Source organism: Lupinus angustifolius, chromosome LG17 (genome assembly GCF_001865875.1).
Source record: "Lupinus angustifolius cultivar Tanjil chromosome LG17, LupAngTanjil_v1.0, whole genome shotgun sequence".
Taxonomy (NCBI): Eukaryota; Viridiplantae; Streptophyta; class Magnoliopsida; order Fabales; family Fabaceae; genus Lupinus; species Lupinus angustifolius.
The window spans coordinates 9613956-9630341 of record NC_032025.1 but is presented as its reverse complement, the minus strand read 5'-3'; the positions used below and the strand labels follow the sequence as shown (position 1 = coordinate 9630341).

General features: G+C 37.0%; 2 protein-coding genes across 3 annotated transcripts; both read right to left on the bottom strand.

Moving 5' to 3' along the window:
* LOC109330587 (pentatricopeptide repeat-containing protein At2g03380, mitochondrial) lies at positions 4357-7120 on the bottom strand. The gene has a single exon (XM_019564829.1). It carries the CDS (start codon positions 7057-7059, stop codon positions 4936-4938), a length of 2124 nt encoding a protein of 707 aa, XP_019420374.1. The 5' UTR covers positions 7060-7120; the 3' UTR covers positions 4357-4935.
* LOC109331575 lies at positions 7877-15129 on the bottom strand. Of its 2 annotated transcripts, none has more exons than XM_019566160.1 (4): positions 14670-15129; positions 12226-12458; positions 10775-11582; positions 7877-10275 (listed from the first exon to the last, which is right to left on the bottom strand). In XM_019566160.1, the coding sequence occupies exons 2-4, from the start codon at positions 12448-12450 to the stop codon at positions 8075-8077; spliced, it is 3234 nt and encodes a 1077-aa protein (XP_019421705.1). In that variant the 5' UTR covers positions 12451-12458; positions 14670-15129; the 3' UTR covers positions 7877-8074. The 2 variants fall into 2 exon arrangements, with proteins under 2 accessions (XP_019421705.1, XP_019421706.1); XM_019566161.1 differs by having other exon boundaries at positions 12226-12452.

The window sequence follows — 16386 nt, the reverse complement described above, 5'->3', positions numbered from 1 at the left end:
CAAGTCAGGTATGTAGATCCTTTTATCATAAAATGTATACCATTGGAAAAATGAAACTTGTGTTGCATATGTGAATCAGTCTCACTTTTTGTTACAAACTGACTGCCTTCCGAGGTGAGATAATGACAGTGCAACCAATCCAATAGGGCTGGAATTGGTGAAGATATCGGAATCAGGACTGCCACATCATCAAGGCGGCGAGAGAGAGCATTCACTACTCTATTTGAGGTACCTGATCTATATTGAATCTCACATTGAAAACCAATAAGCTTTATAACCCATTTTTGTTGTTCTGGGGTGTGCAACCCTTGAGCCATGAGATGTTTTAAGTTTTGTAGATCTATCAGTATAGTAAATTTACGTCCAATTAAGTATTGATGCTATTTTTTTACTGCCTCTATTACATCAAACATCTCTTGGACATATGCTGAAGAATGTTGCATTCGAGGGACCATTTTTTTTGCTAAAGAAGGCGATAGGATGCCCAGATTGCGACAGAACTGCCCTAATGGCCACCGCAGATGCATTAGTTTCAACTTCGAATGTGGCAGCAAAGTCGGGTAAAGTAGGACTGAGGTTTTGGTCATTGCATTTTTTTAATTTGTAAAGGCCAATTGAGCCTCATGCGTCAATGTAAATTTATATTGTTTGAGTAGCTCGGTGAGAGGAGCAGCAATTGAGGTGTATTACTTAACAAATTTTCTGTAAAAGCCGGTAAGCCCTAAAAAACCCCGGAGTGTCGTGAGTGATTGAGGCTGTGGCCAATCTACCATAGCTTGTATCTTACCTGGATCAGGTTGAACTCCAACCACATATATGATATGCCCCAAATAACTGACAAAAGCAACCCCAAAATAACACTTTGATAATTTCGCATAAAACTAGTTAGATGGTAATAGGTGCAACACAATTTCTAAATGCTGCAAATGATCAGATAAGCATGTGCTATAAACCAATATGTCATAAACAATACTAATACAAATCGCCGTAGGTGAGGCCTCAAGAGATCATTCATAGCCGCCTAGAAGGTTGATGGGGCATTAGTGAGGCCGAAAGGCATGACCTAAAACTCGTAATGCCCATCAAATGCGCAGAATGCAGTTTTGTGCGTGTCTGCTGAATTGACCCTAATCTAGTGGTATCCAGAGCGCAAATCAATTTTGGAGAAGATCTGTGCACTCTCGAACTCATCCAACAACTCATCAATAGTTGGGATAGGAAACTGATCCGAGATATTAATAGTGTTTAGTGCCCGGTAATCAACACAAAATCTCCAATTACCATCTCTTTTTCTCACCAACAACACCAAAGAGGAGAAGGGGCCAGTACTAGGAACCACAATTCTAGCTTGTAACATGTCTTGTAGCATAGTAGTCATAACGTCTTTTTGGGAGTGTGGATAGCAGTAAGGTTTGCTAGTGAAGGATGAGAGGAGGGAAGGAGAGGGATATGGTGGTCATGAGTGCAAAAAGGGGGTAATGTGGAGGGTTGTTGGCATATGTTGAAGCAAATGTCTAGGAGAGTCTGTATTTGGGGTTGTGTATTAGGCGATATGTCTTGGCATGATGAGGTTGTAGGTTTAAGAACAAGGTCTATAGAGAAGGCATAGAAGGTGGAAATACTATCAATCTGAAAAAGCCGAGATAGTTAATGGAAAGTGGACGGTTGGAGGGAGTAGGAAGTGTCACCAGTAAGTGTAATAGACGAAGTGTCTACTGTAAACTGCATAGATGGCACAGAAAAATCCGAAACCACAAGTCCCAATGTGCGAAGCCATTCAATGCCTAAACACCACACCAGCTTCCTTAATGGGGAGTAAGTAAAATGGAATAAGGAATTTCCGACTTTGGAGTGTAATTGGTGTGTGCTCACATAATCCACTGCAGTAAATATGTGCGTCATTTCCCACCATTACGGGAAATTGGGGTGTTGGAGTAATAGGAAAATTCAAATAGGTGGCCAATCTAGGTTGCAAGATGTTGTGAGAGCTGGCAGTGTCTACCAACACAGTGACTGGATGATCGTAAATGGACCCAGAAAATTTAAGTGTTTTTAGGAGAAATGTGTCCGCCTAGAGCATGATCCGAGATATGAAAGTGAATTAGTTCATCAGGAATTAGCTCTGAAGCCATTAATTTAGGACCCTCAGGAGTAGGATTACAGGAACTCAGATCTGGATCGAGATTCATGAGTGGGCTGTCATCCAACGTGAGCAAGAATTTCATAGGTTGGCGCCTATGCCCCGATGAAACTTTTCATTGCAATTATAGCATAGACCTTGGGCTCATCGGTCTTGCATCTGAGCAATAGATAGCCGACGGATACGAAGAGTGAGGCTAGTAGGGAGTAGAGAGTTGGGCGTAGGATGTGATTGCTTGTGTGGTGGAGCTGTGTAAGGTGGACCTGGAGGTCTGTATGGTTTAATATTAGGCCTAGAGGAGTCTTGAACCTTAGATTCCACCAACTTTGCCAATCCTAAAGCTTCTGAAATCGACTTGGACGTAATATTGCCAACTCACGTCGGATCTTCGGCAAAAGTCCAGAAATAAAACAATTTAGAATAATTTTTGGTGATAATCCCCAAATACAGTTGCACAATTTCTCAAATTGTCGTTGATACTCAACTACCGAACCATGTTGTTTTAGTTTGAAAAGCTCGGCTTGATGATTAATATAAGCGAACGGACCAAAACGATTCTCCAAGTCCCGTGTAAACGCATCCCAGTTTGAAAGTTGAGAATTATGAAACATCCACTTAAACCAGTTGAGTGCCTCACCTTGCATATAAAAAGAAATCACGGGCATCCGTTGATCCGGTGGAACAAGGTACAATTGAAAAAATTGTTCTGCCTTAAAAATCCAATTCAGGGATTCCGAACCATCAAAAGGCATGAGTTGCAGTTTGGGTGGTCGGGGTTGTAGGTGAGTAGTGTAAGACGTGGGTGGGTGAGGTTGGTGGGCTGACTGAGGGTGTGGAAATGAGGTTTAATGTTGGGCTGTTTGTGGGGATGGAGGTTGTGGAAACGGTGGTGGGGGACGTGGGTGAGTCTGGGCAGTGAGAGAAGGTGGAATGTGGGCATAAAAATTGTGAGTCAAGTGAGAAGATGAGAGTGGGGTCGGGGATCCTAATGGTGGCTCGGTGGAAAGTATAGACACAAACTTGATTTCAGCCAGTTTTTTGGTGATATTGTGCAAGACAGTAGTGATAGTTGCATGACGAGCATCTTGTTCTTCCTAGTTTTCTTTTAATTTGTCCAACAGTGACTGAGAATTGGTTTCATCAACATCTTTTTGTGAGACATTGTGAGAAGAAATGAAAGCACCAAAATGACAGGAAGATATGAATACTAAAAGACATAGTAGCTAATTTAGAAGGATCTATTGAATATGTATCATTTTTCATATCATTGTTCTTTGCTTAGTACAGAATATATAAGGGAAAATTGTAAAAGCAGAACAAATCTCCACCATCCAAGTGGCTAGATAATATAAAAAGTAAAGTTTGTTAAAACAGAAAATGAAGCCTAATCATTATTTTTTATAATAAAATCATTTTGCCAGCTAGATGCAGTCTTCTGACGTTTGGGCCTCTCTATGGGCATCAAGGCGCTAACATTGTCTTCAGCCATTTATTAGTCAATTCATTTCTAAATCCCTGATACAACAGCCCCAAGCCAGGACCTATAACCACCACACTCAAAAGAATTTGATTTGGGATTTTGGGTATTTTGTCATACAAATGGTTTACAACCTAAATAATGAGATAAATTGACATAATAATCAATGATAGACTTTTTTTCTTTTAATACAAATCATTAACTTATCACTTTATTATTGCTTGTGCAAAGGTAAAATGAGTGGCCCCTTAGTGGGATCAGAGGAGATAATTATACATAGTCTTACCCCACCATTAGAGGTAAAAGGAAAAAAATCATGTCTAATCTATAACCATAGATTAGGGTCAAGATTCACAGAAGATTTATGATAATAATGTGTTTTCTTTCATATATGAGACTTCAAATTCAGAAAAGGAAAACAAATGGAGAAGAAGGCATACAGGAGCATGAAAACAATCAGCAAAAAGGAAGAGTCTGGAAAATGAAGGAAACTATTCCCGGAAGGTGAAGCTTGATGCTGGTTGCTCATTGCTCTCTGTGGCTCCTTCAACACAATGTCAAATGTGGGTGTGTGTGGTTGGTTTTGCCTTCAAATAATCTATAATCTAATCACAATCTATTTATTATCTATCATCTTATATAAAAGGAGTTGTTTAGTCCAATTTGACATGTTTAATTCATGTGTTGTAACCCAATTAACCAAAGTGCAGAGCCATATGTGGATGAAAATTTATGCATATAAATAAAACAAATCAACATAGTCTAGGACAAGCAACCTTATACATAAATTAAGGTTCTTTAGGTTACAGGTATGATATACCAGTGATCCATACATTATCTTTAAATTTCTATGGCTACAAATTTACAATTACAATTAGTGCTAGTGCTCATTTTACAGAAATAAGAACCACAATGGTTAACTCAGAAATTATAGCATGCTCCTAGAGCAGTAATAAATGCTTCTTGTATGATGATCTCCACCATTAAGTTAAGTATGGTTAATTTATGTGAATACTCTTCAAATCAATTCATGTAATAGTTTTTCATCTTCTAGCTAGACTTGTTTCTGAAATCTTCCCACCATGAAGTGTTCCTCCTTCTTGATTAGAGGGGATGCTGATGGAATGTTACCAATCATTAAGTAAGTAGTTTTGCTTTACCCTCATGTGTCCCCAAATCTTGTCTCCCACCATGACAATGAAGCAAAACAGGAAAAAAATGAATGCTTAATTTTTTAATTGACATGTTTTTATTGGTGCAGGACATGATTTGAGACAACAAATCATTGTTCCATGTGATTATGCATGATGACGTGTAATCAATAACTAGCTGCCAGTTTAGCATGTATATCATTGTTGATATCCATCTCCAGTGAACTACAACCAGGAACCTTATTCAATCCTCTTTGCTTTATCATCTCTCTCACCTGCTTAACCTGGCCCCACCTCCCATCTGAAGCATATAGGTTTGACATGAGCACATAGTAACAAGCTTCATCAGGGTGCAACTCCAACATTCTCTTCATTGCCACTTCTCCTAACTCAAACCTTGAATGAAGTCCACATCCATGAAGAAAAGCTCCAAACACACTAACACTAGGTTGAACAGGCATTTTGTCAATGAAGTCCAATGCTTCTTCAAGGTTGCCAGCACGCGATAATAGATCAACCATACATGCATAATGCTTCATTGAAGGAACAAAATTTAATTCCCCGCACATCAAATTAAATAACCTTGACCCTTCTCCAACCATCCCTGAATGACTGCATGCTGCTAATATAGTTGTGAAGATCACTTCATTAGGCTCAAATTCCTCTTCCAACATATCCCTAAAGAGTGCAAGTGATCCACTGCCATCACCTTGCATCCCATAGCCACCAATCATCGCACTCCACGTCACTGCATTCTTTTCTCCCATACCATCAAACACCATTCGAGCCGATTTTGCATCCCCACACTTTGCGTACAAGTTCAGGAGTGCAGTGCCAACATAGATGCTGGATGATACAAGGCCATCCTTCAAAGCGAAAGCGTGGATTGAAGAACCAACATGAAGAGCACCAAGGGAAGCACAAGCTGATAGAACACCAACCAATGTAACCGCATCAGGTGAAACCGAGTCCAATCTCATCCTTTGAAATAGCTCAAGAGCTTCATACGCAGAGCCACTCTGCGCATAACCAGAAATCATTGCGTTCCAAGAGACAACATCCTTCTCGACAGTCGTTTCGAATACATAACGAGCATCCAGAGTGATACAAGACTTTGCATACATATCAACAAGAGAATTCCTGACTGAATGATCATCCAATCCACACTTAATTACAACAGCATGAAGTGACTTTCCCATGACAGCATTACTTAGCTGAGCACACGCCGAAAGCAAACTCCCAAGGGTAACAGAATTGGGCAAAACCCCTTCCCATTTCTCATTAGTAAACAGTTCCAACGCCATGTGCGGGTAACCTCTCTGAGTATACCCTACAATCATCGCAGTCCATGAAACAAGGTCACACGTGGAAAACTCATCAAATACGGAACGTGCATCCTTAATATCCCCGCACTTAACATACATATCCAAAAGAGATGTCAATAAAAAAGAATTAAACTCAATCCCACTCTTAATAACATAACCATGAACCCACTTTCCCTGATGCAAAGACCTCAAGTTGGTGCAGGCCTTCACTAAACTCCCTAAAGTAAACTCATTCCCATCAACAAACCCTTCTCTCATCTTATTAAACAAACTCAACCCTTCATGAGCACACTCATTCTGAACATAAGCCACAATCATCGAAGTCCACGACACAACATCTCTCTCAGTAATTTCATCGAACACGTTCCGCGCACCAACAACACACCCACATTTAGAATAAACATCAACAAGGCTTGTCAAAACAAAGCTATCAGGTTGCTTGGCTTTAAGAATATGGCAATGCAGCTTAGTCCCTTGAACAAGATCGCGTAACTCGCAACACGCTTTGAGAACAATGGAGAAAACGACGTCGTCATGGCAAATACCAATGGTAATCCTAATGAGATTGTAAAACGGAACGACGTGAGAGTACATGTCGTTTAGGAAGTACCACCTAAGCATGACTTTGAAGGAGTATAAGTCAGGGTTTGGTAATTGATCGAATAAACGGCGCGCGTGAGGGACACAGCCGAAGGAACCGTAGAGGCTGAGGAGTTTTGTGTGGGAGAGAAGGTTATTGGTGTGGCCATGGACGATGAGGAAGGCGTGGAGTTTTTTGAGAGTGGTTATGTTTCTGCAAATGTGAGAAAGGTAGAAGGTTAGAGGGAGTGGTGGTGGTGATGAAGGCGGTGATAACGGTGGTGGTAGTGTTGGTGCGTGGCTGTAGTTGAGGGATATTTTCCATTGATGACATCGTTTTGGGGTACAGTGAGAAAGTAACCTCGTCACTCGGACAGACAGTAACATTGTCACTGGGACGTGGACAATGTCCAAAATACAGGACACAACATCGTGAAAATATATTAATTCATGTCATGGAGTTTAATGAATTTGCACCTAAAGTTTTTTATATTTTGAATATATATGGATGATAGGCAAATTATGAAGGTTAATCCAAATTTGAATATAGTGAAAAATTATAAACAAAATGATTAGGAAAATTTGTAGATCTTGTTAATAAATATAATATCGTTTTGTGTCCACAACACTTAGTGAGAATAAAATTTAGTTATTGTGAAAAATCATCCTTAAATGTCGGTGACTAATAACGCATGAATAATAAATATTATGACAATAAAAAAACTAATTAACTAATTTCCTTTTTTTATACTGAAGAAACTACCTACTAAATAGTTAAAAATAAGAGAATAGTCAATCTTGTGTTACTTAGGATGATGACAATAATATTACGTGTAAAAATACATACATAGAAAATACATACATAGAGAGTACTTCATCTATCATTTAATTGACTGACAATATATAAAACTTTTACAATGTTGGTATATACATTTTTTTTCTCTATTGGTTACCCTTTAATGTGATGAATTAAACCTTGAAGATGAACTTCAACATACCTTCAGTATATATTATTGTTTTTTTTGGTAACATACCACACTCTCAGATATGTAGAAGTACGTTGCTTTTTCCAATACTCTGGACTTCTCTCTCTATATCCATAACAAATGAACAAATTGAGTACCATGTCATAACTTATCAAAGGTCCTACTAATGGGTAATGGCTACTATATGTTTCTGTTAACAGTTCAAGAAAGTGAAAGTGCACTAAGTTGAAGGGACACTTTAAGAGATAACCAGTAAAAAGCGTGCAACATTATTCAAGAATAATACAAGTTGGGATCACCTGAAGACTGAAAATAAGGCATGTATTCATCCTACGCTTAAGAACATTATGTGTTCCATTAATACAGAAATGGTCCTGCTTACCCTCTATAAATTCTCATCTATAAACCTACGCACCTTACGTGTGATTAGATTTCCGGATTGATGGAGGATTACCTGCTGGGCACCTCTGCCGGCGGGGCCTTCGGGGTGTCTTGCCCCAACCTCCCACTTCAATATTGTTAAGCTGCTGCACCAGTGGGGTACTAGTTTCAATGGTTGCTACTGGTGGAGGGGGAGACGGAGTAACCTGCAACCGGCGCCTACCCCTGCCACATCCATTTCTAGAAGAACTTCTCCTGGTTAACCCCGAATTCCATGAATGGCCTGTGGCTCTCATAAGAACTCCAAATGTCTGAAGATCTTCTGTTACTTCAAGTCTTGACAAAGATGTAAGGCCCGGAAGAATGTCCTTTTGGAAGTCCCTCCGCTGCCTCCCTCTCCTTACTGGCCCCTTTCGTGTCCGAGTAGGTAATGAAGTTGTTCCACTTTCTTCCACTCTGAAGTTTTCTGGAACAAGAGGCTTGGGCATGTAGTCTTCTTCCTTGGTCTCTGTCAATTTCAATGTTATGGACTCAAAGGAATCCAACCCATCTGGGGAAGATTCATCATTAACCATACCATATTTTTCCCTCGAATTATCCAACTTCCTCTCCAGATTTACACATGAGGAAACTACATCCACAAACCAATTTAGCGGGTCTATCATTGGGCTTTCCGATGGACTGTCGGTCGCATCATCCACTTGATTAAAGCAAAGAGATGACATGATAACAACTGCCTCTGCTGCATGCCACATGAGTTCATCCTGTGGCTGTTCAACTGTGTCTTGAGGACCTACAGGTGATACTGAAGAAGTCTCAAGCTGCTTTTCTTCATGAATGCCATCCTCCTCTGACTCAGGAACAGCATGTGCTTCAAGATCTATGTCTGCTTTCACTTTTACATCGGTAGTTGGAACGGTTGTCATAATTTCTTCATCCTCACTCACACTCAAGTTCAGATCAATATGATTTCTAGAGTTGGCATCTTTTGAAGGGGATCCCTTATTACTAACAACAATTTCAATAACAGCTTGTTCATCCAATTCAAGAACAGCGTCATCACAAGGCAAGTTAATATCAAGTACCCGGATTTTGTGGTTATTTTCCACTAGTTCTACATCAGATGGATTACGAACCGAAGCAGAGGGAGAATTAAGTGAAGACAAATCCTTAACAGAAATATGAGGCCTGTCAAATATGGGAACACCAAGAATTTTCTTTATACCAGAGATCTCACTAACCTTTGCTCTCCTTGGCTCATTATCATTAGAACACAAACCTGAAGTTACATTGTGCATAACTTTTTCGCTAGACCCCTGCCCAATTTCATCTTTGTCAGATAAAGAAGTAACATGGGAAAAACCTAACTCTCTGGTAGTTAAGCCTCTAGCAACATTCTGCATCTCATTCTTACACGCTGTCTTGGCTCTAAGCCAAGGCAACACTGCAATCTGCTCCTCGTGCTTCTGTTCTCCCTCCATGATCCCAGGACCCGATTGGGTAACTAACATATTGGATGAACCATTTGAAAGTAGCACATTCAAGTTAATATCTTTTCCAGACTGCTTGTTGTTGCAATTTGAATTTGAACTCTCATAGTATTTTGCTGAATCGTTGCTGCAGCGTTCAGGAATTCTCTTACGGTCATTATTATTATGGTTCAGATAGTCATAGCTAATTGAAGAGATGTTCGCCGAGAGTTCCTTGCACCCAGATGAAGACCCGGGGTAGAATCCATTCTGTAAAGGTACCTCACATTGAAAACCTGGATTAGCCTTGGAATTGATATGTTGAGGCCAAGTAGAACCTAGAATCGCATTGCTCTGATGTGACTGGGAACTCCTACTCAAGACACCAGATGCATTTAGCCACGGAGGTGTCTGAGCAGACGCCGTCTTCTGGTTTAGGCTACTAGTTGGCATTTCCAAAGAAGAAGGTGAATGAGACCAAGACTTGACTAAATCAGGGGAAGGAGCAATTGCAAAGAGACTAGATCTGTGTGATGATACAACAGACTCTGCATACTTATTAGTGGAGTATTCATGATTTCCTTCGGAGACATCTAAACTACTAACTGCCTTTTCCCACCACAAATCAGCCTTGCTTTGATTAGTTCGGCAATCAGATGTAGGTTTGTGAGCCATGCTGAGTGTATCTTTCATGTTTTGGGGAGATAAAAGTGATTGCTCTTGTTTGAAGACATGAGGAATGGGTTTTAGATTGCTTTTAGCTAGCCCTGTAACCATTCAAAACTAAATTGTTGGACTAAATTGTTGTGAAAAATATTTATCGGATATCAAATTTATATTAATCAAAACTTAATTAGTGCCAGTAACCAAAAAGTAATAAGAAAAGATACAGAAATAAGTTTTTTTTTTTCTAAATAATTTGCTACATTTTCGTTGGGGCAAAAATAACCAATTTACTTATTATATAGTTTATCAATGTGAAATGGAGAGAAAGGCAACAAAGAGTATAGTAGTCAATTTAGCTATAACACAAATTAAAAGTTCCATTCTTCTTCCAGTTTTATTTTATTGACTGGTTTTATCAGCTAATTTGAAAAACTTCATAGTAAGACATACTAACCATAATATCAGTTTTTTATTAACCAGTAATTTTACGAACATTTGTCTTAGGAACAGGTTAGCTACAATACCTAACTTGAACACAACTTTATTGGGGAAAGGTGAAAAGGAGGCTTCGGACATTAACAATTCAAAAAGAAATCTAACCTGTCTCAAGTCCTGACAAAACAAACCCTTTTCCACTCCCATCGTTCTCCATATATCCATTATTTCGAGCCCAACTGTCAGTTCCATGGTGTGAGTTGATTAAATCATCCGTGGACAAACCAAAAAACCTTGAATTCTGCTTCGCACATAGATCGGAGCATTCAGTTTTCCCTAGATAGAGATTATGATTCAGAAGAGGAACATATGAAGCATCGTTTATTTCTTCAATCTCAATCGGTTCATTTAAGTCAGCCAAACCATTTCTGCTCTTTAAGGACTTCTCAGGTCTTGAACTGTCCTGCTGGCTACCAGTTTTCCCACCATTGCTATGAAAAACGTTTACATCATGATTGCAATTTCTATCCGGAAGAAATAATGTTGCACCACTTTTCCTTTCATCACCGAGCTTTTCACTTTCCTGAGTATCAATGTAATCATCAGCTGGGAGGTGAAGGTCAAAGATTCTTCTTCTCGCCTTTGAGGGTCTGCACTTCAGTACCTCGACATCTTTTGAACTACTCTCCTTTGGGGATGGAAACTTGCCAGCTTGCTTACTGATTCCTTTATTAGTATCCAAAGGAGAATGACTGCCCTCAAAACCTGAAATAGATGGTCTAGCACAAGTCGAACTTCCTATAGGAAAGCTATGAGTATACCATTTCTTACCATCTTCGGATGTTATTTGAGATGCCAAAGGTCCTGTTGTGAATGATGTCTCAACAGGTATCTTGTTTCTGTGTAATTCTTTCATGTTAACTTCACCCATTAAATTCCTTTGTATTCTGTATAAACGGTGAAGTTCGAAGACCTGATCGATCACACATAATATAAATATATTAATAGGTTTGCCAATCATAGGGTACATAAAGAAACTAAGCTGAACAATGTCACGACTTGAACTGTGTTAGAAGAAAACCTTACATACAAAGCTGATTAAAGTCAACCTCGCAACAACTAGTCTTCATAGCTAACTCTAAGCACTTAGCAACCACTCATTTAAACAAACATCTCTAAACAATCTTGAAAAACCAAAATTTACATTAAAAAAAGAGTAAAACATCATATTGGTGCTCCAAAGATAGCCACCAAGTTAATCCTCCTTGGAAAATGGTCACCAAATAAGTCCTTGAAAGTTAAAATGGCCACCACATTGTGTAAATTTTTTTCCTGTAAGATTCATATGACCACCAAATAAGTCCCTAGAAGGACCAATATGGTGGCCATTTTAAAGATTCCGGACTTATTTGGTGGCCATTCTTTGAAGGACTAACTTGTTGGTCATTATATTTATATCTTTAGAGAATCAAATTGACATTTTACTCTAAAAAAAGCCTCTCACTAATAGTTTTCAATTGGCTAGTAAGACTTAATCCATAAACATCCAAAGATTTCCCCATGCACAATATTTTAGCTAAAAGCCAAGCGATAAAAAGAAACTAGAACCTTCATACCTGATTCTTAAATGTGACTTCATGCTCAAGCATCTTCTGCTTCAAAATATCCTTATCATACACTGAACATGCATCTGCTGTAGCACTTGACAGATAATTATGACAATACTGGCCATTTGTCACTGTTTTATCTCCATAAAATAGGGGCCAGCCACAACTGCTGGATTCCTCATTATGATCTCTAATTGAGCAGTATTCCGGCAGATTCCGAACTTTGGTTCCCATCCTGATAATTGAACATAGCATAATTACATGACTTTTCCATCATATTAACTAATACATAGCTTCCAGTTCAAACCAATAATTTCACAATTAATGTGATACCTTAATTTATTTCAGACTCATAAAGAAGATGTTTACTTTGGTTAATATTCCAAATGCAGCACGACATCAGATACAACAAAATCTATACCAAATAAATGGATGACTCAAATCCAATTTTAATGAGCTCACATATACCATGCTAGCACAGAAAATTACATACACGGAGATTTTCAGTTTTTTTCTTAAGTTATCCACTATAATAGCTTGAATGGTTGAGAGAACTTCTGAATAGAAAGAAAACTACTACGGATTTCCCCTCCCTACCTATTAGTTACAAAAAATCCTTCTCAATAAAATCTCCCACTGCTTCACTACCTCCCTTGGGCTTGTTCCCACTACTTCTCAAACATGCACACGTGCAGATGCAAGTATGACCTTTTTTTTAATTTCATGAAACATGAAGGTGAAATTTCAGCTGACCACACACAATATTATAACACATAATTTGCATGTATGATACCACTTTACTTAAAGCCTTTAAATGCATGGCAATAGAGACCCCTCAACAAGTTATATGGATTACAATATGAATCACACAAATACTCTTTTCAACTCTTTACATCAGCTTTTATCTTAAACCAAACGTGGATGTACCTCAACAAACACAGGAAAGTAACAGCGTTGTGAAAGCATTTAAATAGAAACAAAATCTTCCATGTTAGCTTTCCATATCAGGTGCACATATATGCCAGCTGATAGATTAAGCCAAGTTCATCGTATCAAAATAAGCATTTAATTAGATCAGATAAGGTGGAAATTAATTCACCAGAAAATGTGAAAATATTTACTTGAACGCTGAGCTAAAAAATGAGGTAAAACAAATTCAACATATTAGAGACACGGGCAAGAAGAGAGTGGTACAATGCAATGCTCTCCGGAACCTTAACTAAGACACTCCTTATGCCCTGTAAAAACATTTTTCCTGCTTAAAACATTTGTATGCACGGAGGGGCACAGAAGCTAGCCCCTAACAGTTATCATATATTTTACCTTTCAAGTGCAAAAACTGCATCAGCTACAATGAATATTCACAACTCCCATGTTTAAGAGTATCAGTAAAATACTATATAACAAATGTGGCATCTCAAATTGTAAGAATGTAACATGGCATAACCGGTACTACCTCAAGAGTTCAAGTACCATAACAAATAAAGACATCCCTAAGTTAGCTAAACTTTGGGGGTACCGAAGGGTCAGCGAAGCACAATACATTCTTGAAATAGGACTTCAGGTCACCAAATGCATACACAATGGTGGTCCTAACGACATTTAAAATAATTATGGAAGTGAATACATATTCATAAATTAACTAGCTCAAAAAAGTAAACAATACATAAAACACATTCATTAAAGTAGCAACAGCAGAAGTGAATCTGATGAATCTTTGCAAAGTGGAGACTTTCTATACAGAAGGGTTGTTTACGCATTCATATTCTTTAAACCCCATTCACACTCCACCAGTTAATCTTCGGACTGAGGAATTTCCAAAATCTACATAAAAGAGCTACTGCATTCGACTTTGATTGGTACACTTCCACCTAGACATCATTGGAATGAAAAATCTCTCCAGTAGTAGAGTAGCTATAAACTAAGCACCACAAGTTCATCCTTAGTACTTAGGGAACTCAAGTCCTTCACTCCAATAAAGAGTCAAAGTAATGAAGGACTGAATAAAGTAAAAAAGAAAACTCTTACTTTTATTCTTACTGAACTGTGTTAATGGTCCCTCATTGCAATTAGAACAATACACCAATTTCCTCTCTTTCTTCTATAGGCAAAGAGATTAAAGACACAAAAAGAAGAAGAATGACAAAGTTGAATTAAAAAGATCCAATCCAACAATTATCTGAGCAACAACTAAAAAGAATTCAAAACACTAAAACTAAACATCTGAAAATTCCAGCTAAAAGTAAAAAGTAAAATTATGAAGATAAAATAAATTTAAGTTCACAAGTTCAGTGAAACAAGCCCTTAAACAATTGCACCCAAGAATTCCATTTTCATCTTACTCAACAGGACTAGGTATAATAAATTAATAAAACCAAATTTAGCAAAGCATAAAGTAAAAAAAAATACACAATTTAACAAAATTAATTAAAAAAAAAGTACTGTAAAATTACCTCAGACCCACATCCCCTTACCACAGGTTGTTAAGAATCAATGATAGATTCTACCATTCAACTCAAAATGATAGAACAATTCAGAGTGGTTTGAGTCAAACTATATTATGAAGTAGAAACAAAAGGGTAACTCAGAAAAGCAATAATAATAAAAGGGGAAATAGGAAAGTGTGCGTTGGAATAACATTGAATGTGCTTAGATCGTGGGTTTCGATCTACTGGGCCACACTCATTCTCTCTCTCTTACACACAATACAAAATGAGGAAGAGAAAGAATGAAAGTTTGTTTTTTTATATTTTGTAGAGAGAGAAAATAAATGTTAAGAGAGAGAGAGAGAGAGAGAGAGAGATCCCAGATAAGAAATCTTGACACAAACAAACGAACTTCTAAGAACAGTGAGTGACACAAAATTTGTCAACATCTGGTCTCGTTTTATTCTTTGTTTTTTCTTCACTTCTCTCTCCTCTTTTCTTTCCCATTTTCATTAAAAGAATAACAAATAAATCTTTTTTATTGGAAATTACTAAAATATTCAACAAGCCCATAAGTTACTATACTAAAACTTATCAATTCTCATAACTCTCAAATCTTTATTTCTGATGAAAGTGTGTTTGCCGCTCTAATCTTGAAGTAGAAAGAATAAAGAAAAAAGTGAAAGCTTTATAATCATATAAGAAATCACTAATATATTTGATCGCTAGAGTCTCATTCTTTTTAAAATTTAACTTACAAACTTATTCTAACTCTTTTTTAAATATGAAATCCTTAAATTAAAAATATCAGTTGTGCAATTTGTCACCCACTTGAGTAAATGTGATGTTGGGGATTTAGCAATATCAATAAAAAATGAGAAAAAGATGTATGCATTGACGGTGTATGAGTTTTATATACTGTCATTATATCATCATCATTGATTTTTTATTATTATTGACTTTTTTGAAAAGATAATCAAAATGAACGGTAGATGATAAAGTACATGTGTATACATTTTACACTCATCAGTGTATACATTTTACTCTCATAAAAAAAATATATATATAGTCTTTATACAATGACCAAGCAAAATTAAAATCGAAAAACATATATCTGATTATTTATATCATACAATTATAATAATTATATCAGTTATTAAGCTTTTTAGTAAAAAATTAGTTAAAAATAAATTATATTAATTATTTTTGTTTGAATCATATAAGTTATATTGACCGATTTTCATTTAACATTATATTCCTTTTATGAAAATAACTTCTTTTTTTTCAAAAAGTTGTTGTAGAATAACCACACACAACTATTGTCTTCAATTTTACTTTTAAAACATGTTTACCATAAATCACAACTCATACGTTTTGTTTTAACGTAAGTAAATATGTTTATCAATTTCTTTATTAGTTTTTCAATTAATAATATATATGTATGAGTGAAAATTCATTTACTCTAATAGTAAGTTTTTTAAACTTATTCTTCATCTTATTCATCAATTATATGGACATCTAATAATTTAGATTTATTTACTATTTCAAAATTTCCAAAGTATATTTTTCTATCCTATATGTATATGTAATTTTCTATGTGATTTAATTTTCATCACAATCCTATTATATCAATAATGTGACTGACCAGTTGGATTACCAAATATATATGGGAGATAAATTTGTATAAAGATACATATAATACGTCATATTTGGAGATAAACATATTTTATAGTTTTTGATACTA